At 35.2% G+C, this 20,136-nt stretch overlaps 1 protein-coding gene across 1 annotated transcript in view; it reads right to left on the bottom strand.

Moving 5' to 3' along the window:
- The window catches only part of LOC110672779 (uncharacterized), a 46,415-nt gene that overhangs the window by 13,574 nt on the left and 12,705 nt on the right, over positions 1 to 20,136 (bottom strand). The window contains exons 6-17 of the mRNA XM_021835648.2: positions 17,537 to 17,583; positions 11,156 to 11,265; positions 10,930 to 11,030; positions 10,404 to 10,496; positions 10,172 to 10,255; positions 9,897 to 9,980; positions 8,645 to 8,713; positions 7,852 to 7,911; positions 7,144 to 7,215; positions 2,224 to 2,331; positions 2,029 to 2,105; positions 1,256 to 1,339 (exon numbers count right to left, since the gene is read on the bottom strand). Coding sequence (XP_021691340.1) covers positions 1,256 to 1,339; positions 2,029 to 2,105; positions 2,224 to 2,331; positions 7,144 to 7,215; positions 7,852 to 7,911; positions 8,645 to 8,713; positions 9,897 to 9,980; positions 10,172 to 10,255; positions 10,404 to 10,496; positions 10,930 to 11,030; positions 11,156 to 11,265; positions 17,537 to 17,583 — 989 coding nt within the window. The remainder of the gene's footprint in view (positions 1 to 1,255; positions 1,340 to 2,028; positions 2,106 to 2,223; positions 2,332 to 7,143; positions 7,216 to 7,851; positions 7,912 to 8,644; positions 8,714 to 9,896; positions 9,981 to 10,171; positions 10,256 to 10,403; positions 10,497 to 10,929; positions 11,031 to 11,155; positions 11,266 to 17,536; positions 17,584 to 20,136) is intronic.

Below are 20,136 nucleotides of genomic sequence, written 5' to 3' on the forward strand. Positions count from 1 at the left end.
CACAGCCAAGGGAGGAACTATAAGACTTTCTAAAATCACCATTTGCAAACTATTGAAATTTTGAATGATAGAAAAGATAGAAGAAAATAATAAGACAAGGATTTACTAGTTCAGCCATCGAAGCCTACGTCCATGCACACCAAACCTCAAAGGGTGGGTTACATTTCATCACTTGTGTCTATTTCATAATACATAAGAGTCCATATTTATAATGGAAGACATAAGACACATATGGCATGATATCAATAAACCATAAATCACTCTTAAGCCTTTAATTTTGCTAATCAAATACATGATTCTCTCATAATTATGAGATTCTTCAACATGAGATATATCCTATGAATTAAGAGAAAATCTCATCAATTCCAACATTTCCCCTTGATGAGATTTTTGTTGAAGCTATGAATCCACCATCAAGCTTCTTTTTCTTTTAATCTTTTTTTTTAAGAAATAGAGGAGAAAAATAGAAGAAAAATAGGAAAGAGAATTTCAGAGAAGGACTCAATACCCATCTCTAATCATTGAAGGAGAATTTGGGAGAAAATTGCTTTGGGACTCAAACCCTTAGCTAAAATGAAGAATAAGGAGAAAATGGGGGAAATTAATTTTAGGACTCAAATCCTAGACTAAAATGAAGAACAAAAAGAAGAAAAAGAATATGGGAAAAAATAACTTTATGATCCAAAACCTATGCTCTAATACCATGTTGAAATTTAGAATGATAGAAAAGGTAGAAGCAAAAAACAAGAGAAGGAATTATGCGTTCGGCTATTGAGAGCCTAAGTCTACAAACACAACCTCAAAGGGTTATATTTTATTCACTTGTGTCTATTTCATGATACATAAAAGTCTATATTTATATTTGAAGATACAATATATATATATATATATATATATATATATATATATACATATGGCAATGATATCAATAATCATAAATCACTCCTAAGCCATTCATTTTGCTGATCAAGTATATGATTTTCTCATAATTATGAGATTCTTCAATATGAGAACTATCCATGAATTAAGGGAAAATCCCATGAATTCCAACACAAACAAATACCTAAATAGTACAAAATTTTTTTGCCACAGGTAGGGAAAATTATCTTTCAATCAGCTTCATTATCTTTTACCATTGATTACCTTGGACATAAGCACGCAAGGAATTACAAGCCTTGCTTCCATAGGCACGTGCACGTAAATGAACATAAGCCACAATAATAACTAGATTTATATCAAACTGTTTCATACTCACTTGCACTTTGGGTGTTGATCACAACCTACGAAATAGCCAGCACCATACCTACTTACTTTGAAGATCAAAGTGCCCTCCAGACAACTGCAACAAGTTTAAACAATGATTAGAGAAAACAGAATTATAGTATCAAAATAAGTCAGCCCAAAAACACAAAAGAAGGTTCTCTTATGGAACAAAGAGATCATGATAAAGGAACAGCGCAACTCTACACAGTTTTGTAACCTAAGATGTACCACTCAATGCAAAAATTCTGTATTCCAAGACTTAAAACCAATGATGGTCATGGCAAGACATTAGTTAAGCGAAAGATTTTGAGAACCTTCTGAGTTGCCTTGAAATTGACATTACGTTGGTTTCAATGCTTGGAAATAAAGACCTTTCCATCCATTTCATAACTTCAAAGTAAATGTAGATTATCACTGAATGGGAAACTTTTGCTTGTATAATCTCATTCTGTTAAGATTTAGATTGTTTAAAAAAGTTTGCACGTGTATTTGCACTCTTTCTACTTCCTCAAGCAAAATTTAAGGAAATTAGCATGGAATATATTTGAATTATGCTTAAAATGACAATAAATTCACTAAGATGTAACAAACTATTCAAGTTTTAAAAGATTCCTTGTGAAATATAATCTAATCAGGGCTCCAAAAAGTAAAATTCCTCCACAATCTAGAGAAGTGTCCAGCATTTATCTACAAATTACAAATAGTATCATCTTCACAATTTTTGCATTCCATAACTAACAGCAGAAAAATGGTACCATATACTACCTAGGGCATGCCTTGCTGTTATTAGGTAGCAAACCAAACAAAAAATCACCAAATGTTTTCTCTAGCATCTTCTCCACCTGCAGATAAATTAAAATTGAAATAATTACTGAAATTTCTGAGTAATACTGGGAAAAAAATCTTAAAATTCTCGAGGGACAACATTGTTGGAACCTTTAACAAAAAAACTGAGAATACCTGATGAATATGGATGCTTTCAGCACGATTGCAGTATGAGCTAAATCGTGTCCAATAGTCTCTGAGAAGGCCTTTCCATTCGGTTAAGCCAGCAGAAACATTATCAAGCTGTACAAATGATGAAAGACAAGAAATTAATAGGCACCATGAAGAGAAAAGGGGAAGTGTCAAACTTTAAAGTTAAAACAAAAACAAAAATACATGTATAAGTGAAAATGATAGCCTTAGAAGATGGCAGGCATGATGTGTTAAAAACCTTTTCAACAGTTCCATAAGAGAGGGATTTTATCAATATTTAGAATTGGTTATATGTTGCCCAATACCTTAAAAGATGAGCCTACTATTATTAAACACTTTGCTGTAATTTAGTATTTATTTTGTGTTTTATTTGCATTTTTAGGTTATGTTATTTAGTTTTCGTTTAGCTATTTAATCTTTTTCCGTATTTTATTTTAGTAGGTAATTGTGGTTTTTTTTTATTTATTTTAGAATATTTATCTTGGTTTCTTGATTTGGTTAGGATAAAATCCTGTTGTGATCTGATAATCAAGGAGAATATGTTAAGAGATAAGGAAAGAGCAAGAAGGATTTGCATAGGAGTCTGCTTTGCTTAGTTGGGAGTCACACAAAAGCATGCCCATGTGCAAGGACGAATTTTAGGCAGAATCCTTGTTCAACTAGGACTTCTCGCCTCAACTGAAAATAAGAGACTTTTACAATAAAAGGAAGTCTATTTAGGAAAAGAATAGCAGAATTCCAGGGGATCAAAAAAATAGAACAAAAAATCAAGAATCAAGATATATATTTAGGAAAAATCAAGAATCAAGGGGAGGACCCTAGCTACATAATTTGAGGAGAAGCAAGAACAAGGTTTTCTACGCATTGAAGCTTGAAGTCCTATCCAGACCAGAATTTGATTTTCTAAATTTCCTTTTAAGCTTTAATGATGTATTTTTCTATCATGTGTTCATCCATCTCTAGGATGAAGTAGACTCTTTTGTTAAGGAAAGATGGATTCTAAACATATTTTATGATGATTTTTAATTCAATGCAATTACTGTATTTTCATGAGATTACGTAATATCTGGTTTTAATGCTTTGTGTTTGTTAATTGAATAATTGTTCTAGTGAGGTTTGAAAAGAGAAACTAGAGTTTGCCTCTCTTTTGGATGCATAATTGATTTACAGAAAAGATATTGCATATCATATTAGGACTCAACTCTACTCAACTCAACTAAGTCTTTATCCCAAACATTTGGAGATGGCTATATTGATTCTCTTTTTCCACTCTAAACGATTTTGAGTTAAATCTTCGGAAATGTATAATGCTTCTAAGTCATGTTATACTACTCTCCTCCAAGTCAGTTTAGGTCCATCTCTTCTTTTCTTTCTATCCTCTAACCTAATGTGCTCTACTTGTCTAATTGGAGCCTCCGTATATCTACGCTTCACATAACCAAACCACCTTAATCTCCCTTCTCTCAACTTATCATCAATTGGCACCATTCCTACCTTTTCTCTAATACTCTCATTACGGACTTTATCTAGTCTAGTATGGTCACTCATCCATCTTAACATTCTCATCTCCGCAACTCTTATCTTAGACACATACGACTCCTTCAGTGGCCAACACTCACTACCATATAACATAACTGGTCGTATGGCTGTACGGTAAAATTTTCCTTTCAACTTATTGGAAATCTTGCGATCACATAAAACTCTCGTGGCACGTCTACACTTCAACCATCCGGCTTTAATCTTATGACTAACATCCTCCTCACATCCCCTATCTACTTGAAGGACTAAGCCGAGATATTTAAAGTGATTACTTTGGGACAGTACCACTCCATCCAAACTAACTTCTTCCCTATCACCAGTTCGGCCTTCACTGAACTTGCAATGCATATTAGGACTACGCTACCTAAATAAAGACCCTACAAATAGTGTGTAATCCGTTTAATTACTAACCGAATAGGACAAATTAACGATAAGGGATTTCTGTTCTTTATGCATCAAGATATTGCTACCCGAATAGGGACCATTAATTTGGATGAGTATTCTACCTAAAAATGGCAATTGACAATATTAAATCCTACTAGCTTATGATATAAATTTTGCATTGGATGGGTTGTCATACATAGGTGAAAGTGAAATATGATCCTAACGCTTTTTATTATAAGAAATTTCCTCAGTTTACTTGCTTGCTTTTACTTTTCTTGTCAATTTTATTTTAATTAAACTCACGATTTCCCAAATAACATTAGGGTAGTATTGGTTTAATTACAAATAACAATTTTGATCCTTGTGGGACGATGCTCTTTCTCACTACTTTATTCCTTGAACATGACTAGTGCATTGCTAGTGTTAATTAGATCACATCACACTTCTAGCCATTAACTTTGTAGAGAATTAGTATAGATTGATCTCTAAGACATTGACAATGAAATTGAAAAAGGTTGTTTGTGATTTAGCATTGGCAATATTGTTCGGTATTATCATAATCCTTTTGCGAAGGAGATGCAAAATCTTGGGGCAACTTTGATTGTTAACAAGTGGAGACTAGTAAAAGCACGGGATGAAGGCAATGACCTGAAATCTTGATACAAAGAAAGTTCACGAATCACGATCAAGCTGGTTAGGAGTTTTCCCTAACATATTTTTATGGAGGAACCTATGTTCTTTATTCCAATTCATGGTTACCCTAGCTTTGTTTTCCCCTTTCTTCCAAGTGTCTTTGGAAAGTAAATTGTTCTCTAAGGATGTGGACACAAAGCTTTTGAATAGATTCCCTGTGGGTAAAAGAAATAAGGAGAAAGTGTCTATTTCTCATTTTTTATTTGACGATGATGCTAAAGTTTTGATTTGTGCATTGATACAACAAATGGTCTAATGTAAGAATGGTTTCAAATAATACCCACTAAGTAATGCAATAGCCCCTATATAATGGAAAATTAAGGGATTATAACCCTTAAGGCCCATAGCAACACGCATAACAAATTGCAGTTGTAATGGCCAAACTGGCCATTACATTATGGTGATAGTTATTACCAAGTGTAAAAAGCCTTCTTTTTTTTTCTTTGCCAACCTAGCCCTTGTCCTACTTTTGTTGAAAGAAAATTTCCCCTTTCTTTCGACATAAATCAATTCTATCACCCAAACACGAAATTTTTACTTTGTATCTGTTTGGTTGAACTTTTGAGAGTCAGCTTTTGGCTTTAAGGCTTCCAATCACTAACTTGGGGTGTTTGACAAACATAACTTTTGGAGCAACTTTTCAAAAGTTAATTGTTCAAAAACATAATTGTGATGTTGAAAGTTGGGATTTCTGGCTACCAACTTTTATCCTTTCAACCACTTACCACAATTGTTGAACCAAATATGCCCTATCAGTAACCACGATTGTGGATGTGACCATAATTTATATCGATGGGGAGATCTTCTGCAAGCATTTTTTGGTCCAAGGTGGGATTATTCATATCCTATCTAGGACCTCCTTTAGGAGTTAAATTCAAAGGCAAAAATAATTTGATCATCTTAATTATAGTGAAGTTAAGTGTAACTACGCAAGTTAGTTGGATGGTACATAAAATATCTTTCAAAGATAAAATATCTTTCAAAGATAAAATTCTTACAGCTATTAAAGAGTACTATTTCTAGTTTCTTGATCTAATTTATTATTTTCTGCATTCTCTATTCTCATTGTTTAGTTACAAGAGGACATTAAAAAAAAAGGGCCGTCAAATTCCACCCCCCCCAACCCCTGCGTGGGCATCTTTTAGAGGATATAGGGTAGTGGAGGTAGAAGTTTAGAACAATTCAATTCAAATATCACGGTGAGGTTAGAGCTATTAAACAATCTCTAAACAAAGAAAGATCAAAGGGGGGCCAAAAGGGTTGTGATGGATACTCAAGTAATAGAATTATCAAAATTTTATACTAGAATTGCAATTAAAAAAAAAAAAAACCAAAATATCAATAACAGAGGGCTCAAAAGGGTGATAATGGACACTTAGGTATTTGCCAATCCATCATAAAGGCCTTGTGTGTTTTGACTTTTGATGTCATGTAAAGAATTGTGAATCTGCTCAAATACGGTGTCTATCCCTTAAGCTATATTTGTTGGCTAGGAAAAATGGACATCTTTCTACGCTCTCATGAGCAATTATCTTTGGGTAACATGAATTAGTAACTTTTTTAGAGGAACACTCAAGAATGAAAATTAAAAAAAAAAAATTCCAAGTTCTTTCGTTATACGAGCCAATAGTGGATAAGGCAATTTCAAAAGAAACTTCAGAGTTTAGAAAATGGTAGAACAACATCCTGTCATAGGCAATATGCAAATCAACTTCACTTCTTAAGATCTACATAAAAGGTCATTTTGACGACTAGCCTTCATCGTAAAAAATGATCAAACATTGAATCACTTGTTACATCATCTAGTGAATTGTGCAAAAAACAATCTATTTGGTGGCTATTCCCTAGGTTGTCTCAAGGTTGGTTCACAAGAAGCACGGTCTTGTAAGGGTATATAGTTTTGTAAAGAAAAAAGGTTAGCCTTGTATACCTCTAATCATTCTTTGACAGGCTTTGAAAGAACTTAACAGAAGAAAGATGGGGAAGTGCCAAATGTACCTTAACTGAAACTTGGCTTAGAACCCTACGTTTGTTGTATAGATAACAGTTCTTTTATTCTATACATTTTGCAAATTCACTTGTCTTGCACACATCTCTTTTTTGAGCTTGGTTTGGCACTCTTTAGTGCTTCTATCTAAGTTAAAAAGACACACACAGGCACACACAAGTAAAACATGGTTACTGGGAAAGCAAGCAAAACAATATCAAATTTCAAACAGTAGCATCTAAACAAATATATAGCCTTGTGAACAAGACAGACTTTTCAATGCAACTTAATGAAATCACCTCAGTTTCCATATCAGCAGTAAAGCTGTAGTCTGTGACCTCAGTAAAGTGGTGAGAGAGAAATGCTGACACCTATTATCATTCAAAAGAAATGCCATTAAATGGGTTGCCTCAAATTATATAATTGACGCTGCAGCAACCAGCTGGGTCAGAGGGAGGGGCAGGAAAAATCATGCATGGAGTACAAGCAGAGTTGATTGACTAATAACAACACAATCAGAGTGCGTAAAAAAGTAGGTGTATGTCCAAGAATCATAAATGGCAGGCTGACACGTTTGGACTTCTAGTGGCAATTATGAGTTCACATGAAACCATCACAATTTTGGGGCTTTACGTTGCTGAACTCTTGTTCATTTCAGATTTACTACAATCTCTATATATATACTTTCTAATTATGGCATTTTAGAAATTTGTTAACTAAAGAATTTATCCCACATCGCATTGGATTTCATGGGTTTGAAATAGTTTTATTTACACCAACTTCATATTTAAATTGATATCCAGATCCAACCAACAAAGACATGCTAGACAACTGGCATGAAACTTTTATCTAGGGAAAAAGTAGAACCATTGTAAATTTCCATGTAACAGAACCATCTGGATTCTTATCTTTAAGAGAAAATCAATCATAGGCAACTATATTATCAGATAAGGTACTTGGAAGAATTGTAAATACAGGGTAGTTCAGTAAGAGAACCCATAACATACCATGCGACCACGAAATTCTGGATACAGCACACGGCTTTTCACTGTCACATATTTCCTATCCTGATGCCACAAACCAAAATATGTCAACATGACTGCATCAAATACAAAAGCTAGAATAGAAATATTACAATAATTTTGTCATAATTTCAAGGAGCAGATGCCATTTAAAAAAAAATTATGACATGAATCTCTAGTGACCAATGCCCAACAGCTCACAATTGCTACTTCCTAGCTTTACTAAACACAAATTCAAGTTATGGATAATATGGCAAAAGAAGTCCTCATTTACATCGACAAAAATTTTTTAGTCATTTAACCTTAGATGTGGCCTAAAAATGTCTTTACAATGTAAAACAAGATGCATTTTTAGCCAGTAAAGCAAGACGTTCAATCATTATTCAACCTCACAAGTCATACAACAAGTGACCATATTTTGAAAATCCTTATCCTTGGCCCAATTCTTCATCTGCCACAAATCCCAACATTCACAAATTAGTATTTTTTTATATTCTCACATTCCAAGAATTTGTGCTTTTAGCTCCATAGCTTTTTTGCTGTGCTTAATTATATTGTCTTACAGACTTGGAAATTTTAAAGTCCCATATCTTCCCTAATCTGTTACTGCCAAATCAACAATAACCATTCATTGGCATTGACACTTGCCTTTTACCCTTTACTACACCATCCCTTGTAGTTTGAATCCATTTCATGACATAAATACCATATTGTGAGCTTATATGCCTAGTAGCCCAAAATGAAAGGCTGAAAGAATCCATTTGCACATATCAATTACCTGCAACACTTTCAAAGTGCTTGCATATGTTGAAGGTCTTCCAATGCCAAGTTCCTCCAGCTTCTTTACCTGTAACATGCCAAATCACAAAGGTAAGAGGGCCAAGAACAAAAGAGGCTTAAATGAGTCAGAAGTTACTGGTCTCATAGGTAATGTACATATGAATGAATGAGATTGGAAGAACAATTATGTTAAATCACTAACATTATTTGTATATATAAATTTCAGTGTTGTCAAGAAGCACCCGAGCGCTCGACTAGCCGCCTAGGCAAGGCGAAATCCAGGCACCTCGCCTAGGAACCCTCCAGGTGAGGCGCCTTCAACTAGGCGTTGCCATTAAAAAAAAAAAAAAAAAAAAAAAAAAAAAAAAAAAGAAGGGGAAAAGTTGAGAAAGAGAAAAGCTGATTTAATTTGTTTTCGCCTTTTGGCATCCACACAATTACTAGAGAACTAGGATTTTGAGTTTGCATGACATAATGAATGAAATTGAATAATACATCTAGAATTTTAAATTATATTACATGCTTTATGGTTTTTGCTTTAACATTTTGTGTTATTAGAGGAATGATTTTAATCTTAAAGCTTAAAACATATAATATATTATGAAAAATAAATATGAAATTTGGCAATTTATTAATTGTATAATATGTTAAAGACTTTTTTACATTGTATATTTAACTATTTATAGAATAAATTAGCGCCTCACTTCACTCGGGCGCACACCTAGCGCCTCGGGTGATGAAGGACCTTCTCGCCTTAAGGGCACCTAGCGCTTTTGACAACACTTATAAATTTCTAGAATAGCATCCATATAATCCACTTTACTACATTCCTGGATATTATCCCCCAGCCATATAACCACTTCACTACGTATAGTTATAAGCATCTCTATACAGAACAGTACGCATCAGTGTTGAACTTAGTTTATCGATATAAATATGTATCTAGTCATATGTAACTTCATCTGAATTCTAAAGTGCAAGGAGTAAGGACACCTTTTATGGCAGTTTTTCATTCAAACCACAAATAAGATAAAGATACAACATGAACACTAAAGAGACATCTCTGCTAAATTTAACTTGGAAAGAAATCTATACCCTTATATTTCAACTTGTTTTAGCAAGGGACCAAAAAAAAATAAGGGAGCCACTCTTTGAACAGGTAAAAGAGGATGCATCATTAAAAGAAACAAGAGAGAAGAGAATTTGTCTGTAAATGCTTCTGGTGTTAAATATAGATTACAATATTGTACCAATGATCCTTCAGAGTAGCGAGGTGGAGGCTGGGTAAAGTGCTGCTTGATTTTTACTTCACCAAGATTCAAATGATCCCCTGGCTATATGCATGGAAGTTAGAGCAGGCATACTTTATAAAACATCTATGAGTAATTTCCACATTATATTTAAAATAATAATAATAAGAGCTATTTTGAAAAAGTTGAAAACAAGACAGAAATAGACCTGAAATGTAATAGTATATTGACATAATTTTTGGAACATTATATATTATGCAAACAAGAATTATCACCTTAAGTGACTTGAGACTTGCAAAGGCTTCCTGACGATCAGGCACCTCATTTTCCTTGTATCTTACTGCTCTAGCCTCAATATCCTATAAACAAATAGAATCATGCCAGCTCCAAATCAAACTGATCTCTTACTAAGCACTTGCAATTCTACTTGTTAAAGAGAAATAAGAAATGACGCATTTTCAACGAATAGAATTTACAGACAGCCCTCATGATGGAATATTTTTATACCTCATAAACTGCCTGGTATCCAAGAAACCCAATTTCTGAGCATGAAGATCTCAGAGCGATTGACATATCAGCATTCCCAAAGTCAATTTGGATCTGGTTAGATCAGAAGAGTGTCATGCAAAGTGTAGAAGGCACAAATCAAATCTAACACATTATAATAGGAAATATGAATTGACAAACAGAATAATGAGGCATGTTTGCTTGGCTGCATACATTCTCAGCCCCAACCCCTCCTATCAGGAGAGGTGATGCTAGGCAAACACATACCACCATTGTGATTGGGCCTAAAGTGAATACTGAGGTAAGTGGCGTTTCAATTTTATTTCCATTACAATCTACAGATTATATACTAAATCATTGTCATTGTGCAACATTCAGTTTTGATGCACACAATATCAGAAACATCTCATAGTTATTGCAAAAATGCTAAAATCACAAGAAACAAAGCAAACAAACCACAACAAAAGTATATTCAACTAAGAGAAGTATACCATATAAAAGTATCCTAAAAGATTTACATTCTAACCTGGTTGATAGTAACAGGTTCCATTTGGCATGCCACTGTTCGAGACCAAATAAGAGTGTACAACTTCAAGGAATCTTCATCAAGTACATCAACAAGCATTGCTACAAGTCAATAAGAAAGATTCCCTAGTTATTTGGCTGTGCTAGTTGTATAGAAAATGCACCACATTTAAATTAGAAAAGATAAATGTTACGCATCATATTGCTTGCAAAATTTGTGATTTTACATGGTAACATCCAAATATTGGTTGGTCTAATTGCTTCATGGGCCTCTTGAGCATTCTTCACCTTCTTAAAATATCTGAGTGGGCCCCCAGATGCAAAATCTTGGCCGTACCTGTAAAGTAAGTACTTTCTGTTTGTAAACAACCATGAATGAAAAAATAGCATAAAAGTGTAACCAAAGAAAAGAAGAGGGAAAGCAAAAATTAACAACAAAGTGAAAGTCCCCCTTTTTCTAGAAGATATATTGGAAAAAGGTTTACAAGACCTCCCTAAGGTAGAACATCTTAGGGAAATCTTTATCTTTAAGAACTCAAGTTCAGGGTTTGTAGAACTTGAGAGTTAGGATTGAAAGATGGGTGCCAGATCCTTTTTTCTCAGAAAACAAAGAAAAAAGTTGAGCAAACAAAATAATTTTCTAGCCTCATACTAGCAGGATCTAGGAAACTCTCCTATCAAGAAAGCATCAAAAGTTCTTGGGCTAGAATTGCATCACACAATTCAAAAGCAAAAGCATAAACACTGTAAAACTGAATAATAAAGCATTACAAGCTTTGGTATTTACAGACTCTAGAGAAATCCTAAGCTTACCTACTGGAACTCCTAATCCTCATAGGACTTGGAATCCAAAAACAATAATATAACCACCTACTAGACTTTTTTAAGACTCAAAGCACTATATCCCATGATTCCCATTCCATTCCAGCAAGAAAACAAGAATACCTAAATGCCCCTGGTTACAAAAAATGCCTAAGCACATGACTGGACTGCCTACTGATCTGCCAAAATCACTAATCTAATTCCCATATGAAGTTCCTTTATCATTTGCATCATTTCCCTACCACCCTACTATTAGAATCCCTTAATTTGTGCATTAGCTGTAAATTAGAATGTAAATTAGTGATATCAAGGATATTTGTATTTATTAGCTTTTATTTTCTTCTTATTAAAACTCTAGCCTTTGTGTATAAATTCGAATCATTGTAACACATTGAAATACATCAAGAAATTCTTCAATTTTCTCTAATCTCAACATTGTATCAGAGCCTTAGCCATTTTATCTGGCAATTTTTTTTTCCGCAGAGAGAGAACAATGAGAAATAGTTAGGATTTGTGTGGATAAGCCTTAAAAGCGGGTCTGTCGAGAGAGGTAGTTGTCACCGCCCTCTAAGAAGGAAGAGAACCTCGTCGCCGATCCTCCCTTAGAATCTCGCCGCCATCCGGTTCGGCGCGTGATCCCACGTGCCGACAGAAGGTTTCTGCCTCATGTACACGCACCAGCTCGTGAGCCTATTCCTAGTCAATTTTTTTCGGTCACACTTTTTTCCGACAACATCCCTAGTGTACCGCACCTCTGCCTAACCCATTCCTATCTCTTGGTTTGCAATTCTGTTTTTGGGTATTTGTTTTTTTGCTTACAGCTTCTTTTAATCAATTCTCTAAATCATGTCTAATGCAAAAAATACAGTAGTTGAAGGGAAAAAGACTACTATAACTGAAAATCCCTCGTTAATTATTAGCCCCGTATAGCTTGATGGGACAAATTACCTTGCATGGTCTAGATCGCGTCTCCTTTTTATTCAAGCTAAAGGGTTGCAGAGTTATCTTACGGGAGATAAGCAAAAACCAGAAAAGTTTGCTCTACTTACAGTCAGTGGAAGTCAGAAAATTCTCTTATCATGTCATGGCTTATCAATTCCATACAACCATATATAGTTCGTAGGTATTTACTGTTGAATAGTGCAGCTGCCATTTGGAGTACAGTTTCTCAGACCTATTCTCAAGTTGAGAACGATGCACAAATGTATGAGCTTCAAAACAAGGTTCATGGTATGAAACAGGGTGAGCTAACTATTACTCAATATTGTGCAGAATTGAGTGGCCTATGACAAGAACTGAATTTTTACCAGGACTTTCAGGTTTCATGTCCTGATGATGCAGTTAAATTTCATAAGTTGGTTGAGAAAGAGCGGATCTATGATTTTCTTGCTGGGTTAAATGTGGAATATGATCAAATTAGGGTCCAAGTGCTTTGGAAGGATCCTTTACCTACCTTAAACCTTAAGACAAACATACTCTAATGTTCAGCAGGAAGAGAGCAGGAGGAGTGCAATGATTTATTCTATGTCTGTTGATAAGGCAGGGCTAGTTGCTAATTCCTCACGTGAACAGTCACATGGTTCATCAGATAAGGATCAACTATATTGTGACTATAGTGGAAAAAAATTGGCATACTAAGGAACACTGTTGAAAACTGCATGGATGCCCTACTAAAGGGCGTGGAGGAAAAAGGATGGGTCCTAATAGACCACAAGCTAATGTATCCGAGACTGTGAATCTGTCTGAAGATACTACCACCACTGGAATGTTTTTCAATGGAGAGGTACAGACTCTAAAGCGTTTGCTATCACAACTTGAATCGCAATCCACCATAGTTACCTCTTCTAGCTTCGTCAACTTAGGTAATGCTTTTCTTGCCAATATTAATAATTCTTTTTAGTTTATAGATTCTGGAGCAAACAAGCATATAACAAGCTCTTCAAATAAATTCAAATCCTATTCTCCATGTTCTGGAAAAGAAAAAGTCCGCACTGCAAATGAATCCTTATCTACTTTTTGAAACAAGTTCTGTTAAATACACTCCTAATATAAATATTAGTTCTGCTTTACATGTGCCTAGCTTTCCTATTAATCTCTTGTCTGTCAGTTCAATCATAAAAGCTCTAAGCTGCAAAATTGATTTTTTTTCCAATTTACTGTGTATTTCAGGAATTGACAAGGAGAACGATTGGCAGTGGCAGACTGTAAGATGGGCTATATCTCTTGAATGATTATGATGGCTAGGCCATGTTGGGGCAATCTATGAGTGCTGAGGAACAAATTATCATGTGGCATAGGAGACTAGGACATCCTTCATTTACTGTGTTAGAAAAACTTTATCTTTTCTGGTTAAACAATGCAAAACTAAATTGTTAGTATGTGATGCTTGTGAATTTGCTAAACATACTAGACAATCTTATCCTGCAATAAATAATAAGGCTTTAGTTCCTTTTATAATTATCCATTCTGATGTATGAGGCCCTACTCTAACTGTGTCTTTATCGGGTTACAGATGGTTTGTGACCTTTATTGATTGTTGCAGTAGGTTAACTTGTATATATTTGATCAAAGGAAAAAATGAAGTTTTCTCTTGTTTCTAGCAGTTCCATAAAATGATTAGTACATAGTTTGATGCTCATGTTAAAATATTGAGAAATGATAATGGTACAGAATATATTAATGGAGTCTTTCAAGAGTTTGAAGATACATGGGATTTTACATCAAACTTATTGTGTTAATACTAGTTCACAAAATGGGGTATCTAAGAGAAAAAATAGACACTTACATGAGGTTGCTAGGTTTCTTATGTTTACCATGAATATTCCAAAACCTTATTGGGGGATACTATTTTTTCTGCTGCATATCCTATTAACAGGATGCCTCTTCGGACATTGGAGTTTAAGAGTTCTTTAGAGGTTTTGCAGGATAAAAATTCATATACCGTTCCTCCAAAGGTATTTGGTTGTGTTTGCTTTGTTCATAAGCTTAATAGTGGGAAATTAGAACCTCGAGCCCAGAAATGTGTTTTTATTGGTTGTTCTAGTACTTAGAAGGGATATAGGTGTTATCATCCTCCTTTGCAGAAATATTTTGTGAGTATGGACGTTACCTTCAGGAAATCTGAATCTTATTTCCATCCACCTCTTCAGGGGGAGCGCAGGAAGGAAGAGGTGTATTTTCCTTCATCCTCATCCTCATCCTCTCCCAACCTTCAATTTCAGGGAGAGAATCTGGGTTTAGAGCCTATACCTAACAATAATATTTAGGGAGAGTCACCTAAATCTCAAGAAAGACTAAAAAGGCCAAATTTGAGAACATATACTCAGCGAAACAAAACAGATATAGCCATCGAGCAGGAGACTGCTGATTAACCGAAATCCCTGGATTCAATTCCTGGAAATCTTGAGGTATGTGATGAGTATCCTTTGGCTCCTGATGAGTCTAATTTTGATTCTCAGTCTGTTCTTCCTTCTTCTGATAATGATCTTGATATTCCTATTGCTCTTCGAAAAGGTGTTAGGACCTGCACTAAACATCCCATTTTTTATTTCATCTCCTATAATTCTCTGTCTCTTTCCTACAAAGCCTTTCTACTGTCTGTTTCCTTTGTCTCTATCCCACAAGATTGGAAGAAAGCTTGCCTCGATCCAAAATGGAGGGTAGCTATGGTGGAGGAGATGAAAGCTTTGGCAAGGAATAAAACATGGGAACTAGTTACTCTCCCCCTGGAAAAGAAGCCAATTGGATCCAAGTGGGTGTTCATTGTGAAACATAGAGCAGATGGTTCAATTGAGAGGTACAAGGCTAGACTGATAGCAAAAGGCTTCACACAGACGTACGGAGTAGATTACCAAGAGACCTTTGCTCTTGTTGCTAAAATGAATACTATCAGAATTCTGTTGTCATATGTAGCGAATTTTGAGTGGGACTTGCAGCAGTTTAATGTTAAAAATGCTTTTCTACATAGTAACTTGAAAGAAGTGCATATGAAAATTCCTTCAGGGTTTGAGGATGAAAAGACCAGAGGAAAAGTTTGCAGATTGAAAAAGGCTTTGTATAGTCTAAAACAGTCACCTAAAGTATGGTTTAATAAGTTCAGTAAAGCGATGATCTCCTTTGGTTACTGCCAAAGCAATGCTGATCATACCTTATTTATGAGGCATCGTAGAGGTAAAATCACACTACTTATTGTCTATGTGGATGATATTGTAGTAACTCGTGATGATAAGGAAGAAATGACTCTTTTAAAGGAGTGCCTAGCACAGGAGTTTGAAATCAAAAATTTTGGAAGGCTCAAATACTTTCTTAGAATAGAGATTGCCAAATCAGATAAGGGAATCTTTATTTCTCAAAGAAAGTATATCTTGGATCTGTTGGAAGAAACAAGAATGCTGGGCTGTAAACCGGAAAAGTCTCCTATTGAGGCCAATCATAAATTGCAAGCTGAAGTTGGAAAATCAGTGGATTTACGGAGATATCAGAGGTTGGTTGGCATATTAATTTATCTTTCGCACATTAGACCGGACATAGCATATGCAGTTGGTCTAGTGAGCCAGTATGTGCATGATTCTCGTGAATCTCATTTGGAGGTTATTTTTCGCATCTTGCGATACCTAAAATCTACACCTGGGAAAGGACTTCTTTTCTCAAAGCATGGACGCCTTCAGATTAAAGTCTTTACAGATGCATATTAGGCTGAGTCTCTTGATGATAGGAGATCGACATTAGGATACTATACTTTTGTTGCTTGTAATCTAGTCAACTGGAGAAGTAAAAAGCAAAATGTGACAACTAGATCCAGTGCAGAAGCCGAATTCAGGGCAATGGCTCAAGGTATCTGTGAGTTATTGTTGTTATGGAAGTTGATGGAAGAATTAAAATTGTTTGAAACTAATGGTTTGTTTTTCTTTTGTGATAACAAAGCTGCCATCAGTATAGTTCATAATCCAGTTCAGCATGATCGGACTAAGCATATAGAGATTGACAGACACTTCATAAAAGAAAAAATTGTGGATGGTTCCTTAAGTGTCTCTTACGTAGGTTCGAAAGATTAGTTAGCTGATGTGTTCACTAAGGGGTTAAGTTGTAAGGTGTTGCATACTCTAGTTTACAAGTTGGGCATGTTCAACATGCATGAACCACTTGAGGGAGAGTGTTAGAATCTCTTAATTAGTGCATTAGCTATAAATTAGAATATAAATTAGTGATATTAGGGATATTTGTATTTATTAGCTTTTATTTTCTTTCCTATTAAGGCTCTAGCTTTTATGTATAAATTTGAATCATTGTAACACATTAAAATACATCAAGAAATTCTTCAATTCTCTCTAATCTCAACACTTACCTTTCTCTTTTCATAACATAGAGAAAAAGGCAATAAGAACAATGAGAATAGCAATCTAGAATGCAAATGAGTGATAAAAAGCCAAGAAAGAGGACAAACATAACCAAGAGAAGGGGACAAAATGGTATATAACACCATCCTCAATGACAATAAATCTCATACTGCAGACTTTGTGAAACCACCAGATCAAAAGGATAGTAACAAATTACCCAAAAACTCCTCCTTCCCAGAAAGTTCCACTATTATACACTTCCCATAGGAGTAGAGGTGGGAGTATAAAGAAAATATGTTGATTTGTAGACACTTTGCAACTAACAAATCAATTAGGGTCTCTAAACAAACATTAAACGACAAATCAATTTCAAGAGATGACAGTGAACACTGAATACAGCAATATATTAAAAATCAAAATGAATAAGTAGTAGAAACCTATGCTATTCACCTTTCAATCACCAAGGAACGTATTCCCTTGACTGCTTCATCCGAAATCTGAGAGCCAAAAAAAAAATAATAATAATAAGTGTTAGAAATATAACAGGAATAAAAAGCCAGCATTGAACTTTTAGAAACATTTTATATCAAAAGGGCATCCTATTGCAGTAGACATCCTGCATTATCAGTTTCATAAGGGTTAGACTTAGATGCACACAACCTTCCCTATGCATTCACAAGGAGACTCTTTCTGTGGTTTAAACTTGTGAAGCAACTTTACAGTCATGCCAATGCTAGTCCTCTAGAGGAACAATATATCCTAAGGAACCCTAACAAAGAATTATAAGAGAAGTAGGGAAAAATTAGAGAAGAGAGAGAAAGAGAACAAAGAAATAATTGAGAGAGAATTGAGAAGTATTATTTCTTTGATAATTCTTGAATGAATTACAAGATTAGCTTGTTTGAGAATTTATATCTCAACTCAGTAATTACTTTCTCTAAAGTCAAACATAGCAGTTACCAATTCTGTTACAAAATCAGTTATACACTCTAGCTTCCTTTCCCGCCAATATTCCCCTTCCTATTACTATTATACTTTCTTCTATAATATGTAACAATACCCCCTCCTTCAGCACTTTCTTTTCCCCAAGAAAGTGGTTGTTCTAGAAATTAAGCAGTAATAAAAACATCTATCTTCCCAGGTGGCATCCTCTTTAGGCAATTGAAACCACTTAATAAGTCCTTGTTCTACCTTCTGATCTCTCCTGGAAACCACTCTAGTCTGTAATACCTTCTCAGGAAAAACTACAAACTGATCTTCTTGCACAATAGGCAATTTAGAAACTGAAGTAATCCCCTCACCAATCCTCTTTTTGAACATTGAAACATGAAAAACAGGATGAATTGTAAAAGAAGATGGCAATTGTAACTTGTAAGCCACCTTGCCCACCCTAGCAATTACTTGAAATGGCCCATAAAACTTAGTAGATAATTTCAAATTCTGCCTCAGCGCCACTGAGGTTTGCCTATAAGGTTGCAATCTCAAACATACCCAATCTCCAAAAGAAAATTCCCTTTCAGATCTGCCCTTGTCAGCTTGCTGCTTCATCCTGTTCTGAGCCTGTTACAAATTGGCCTGGAGAAGAGAACAAAGCTGCTGCCTGTCATGGATAAAGGTATCTACAGCTCCTACCTTCACACAATCAAAAGGAAACATAGGCAAGAATTGAGGGGCATACCCATATAGAGCCTCAAAAGGTGACATTCGAATGGCACTATGAAATGAAGAATTATACCACCACTCTGCTAGAGATAACCAGTCCACCCATGTTGCAGCTTTCAAGTGAACCATACATCTTAAATAAGCTTCAATACACTGGTTCACCATTTCAGTTTGGCCATCTGATTGAGGGTGATAAGCTGAACTCATAGCCAATTTAACCCCCAAACACTTGAATAATTCCTGCCAAAATAGACTTGTGAAGACTTTATATCTGTCTGAAGTAATTACTTGAGGAACCCCATGAAGTTTAAAAACAGTATCCAAAAAAACATGGGCTACCGATGCTACTGTATAAGGATGTGACAGAGATAAAGTGTGCCACCTTTGTCAATCTACAAACTACCACCAGAATAGTGTCTTTACCTCTTAACTTTGGGAGACCCTCAATAAAATCCATAGAAATTTCCTGCCAAGCTTGGGAAGGAATGGGAAGAAGCTGCAATTTTCCTAGATAAGGGCATGTTTCACCCTTACATTTTGCACATACATCACAAGACTTTATCCATTCAATCACTTCTTTCAACATACCAGGCCAAAAGAAATACCTTTTCAATCTCAAATAAGTGACATTAACCCCTGAATGGCCTCCCACAGCAGAATTGTGATAAGTTTGCAATAAGGTATGCTTCAAAGTTGTAGAATTCCCTACATACAGCCTATGGTTGTAATATAGGACACCATTATTCAACTAATAGCCTGCAATAGCATTAGGGTCCAAAGAGAGCTTCTGAATTAACTCTCTGACTTTATCATCCCTTTCATAACTTTCCACCATTTGCTGCATCCAAGCAGGAACTACCATAGATTGAATAACACGAGAATGGAAGTCTGCAGGCCTTCTTGACAAAGCATCTGCCAGTTTATTTTCAATTCCCTTCCTATACAGTATCTTATAGTCCAACCCCAACAATTTAGAAATACCCCTCTACCACAAATTAGTATGTAACCTCTGCTCAAGTAAGTATTTTATACTTTCATGATCAGTTTTAATAAAGAACTAACCCTGTTCTAGGTAATGTCTCCATTTACTCACTGCAAAAGTGATAGCTAGCAATTCCTTCTCATACACAGATAAACCCTTACTCCTAGGCCCAAAAGCCTTAGAAATGAAGGCAATAAGATGCCCTTATTGTTGCAACACTGCTCCCATTCCCGAATTACTAGCATCTGTCTCAATTACAAACGGCTTAGAAAAATTTGGTAGAGCGAAAACTGGAGTTGTAGACATTAATTCCCTAAGCTTCTCAAAAGCCTTTTGAGCAGTAGCATCCCAGTGAAATGAATCCTTCTTTAATAGATCAATTAGAGGCTGACAAATAACCCCATAA

Source organism: Hevea brasiliensis, chromosome 4 (genome assembly GCF_030052815.1).
Source record: "Hevea brasiliensis isolate MT/VB/25A 57/8 chromosome 4, ASM3005281v1, whole genome shotgun sequence".
Taxonomy (NCBI): Eukaryota; Viridiplantae; Streptophyta; class Magnoliopsida; order Malpighiales; family Euphorbiaceae; genus Hevea; species Hevea brasiliensis.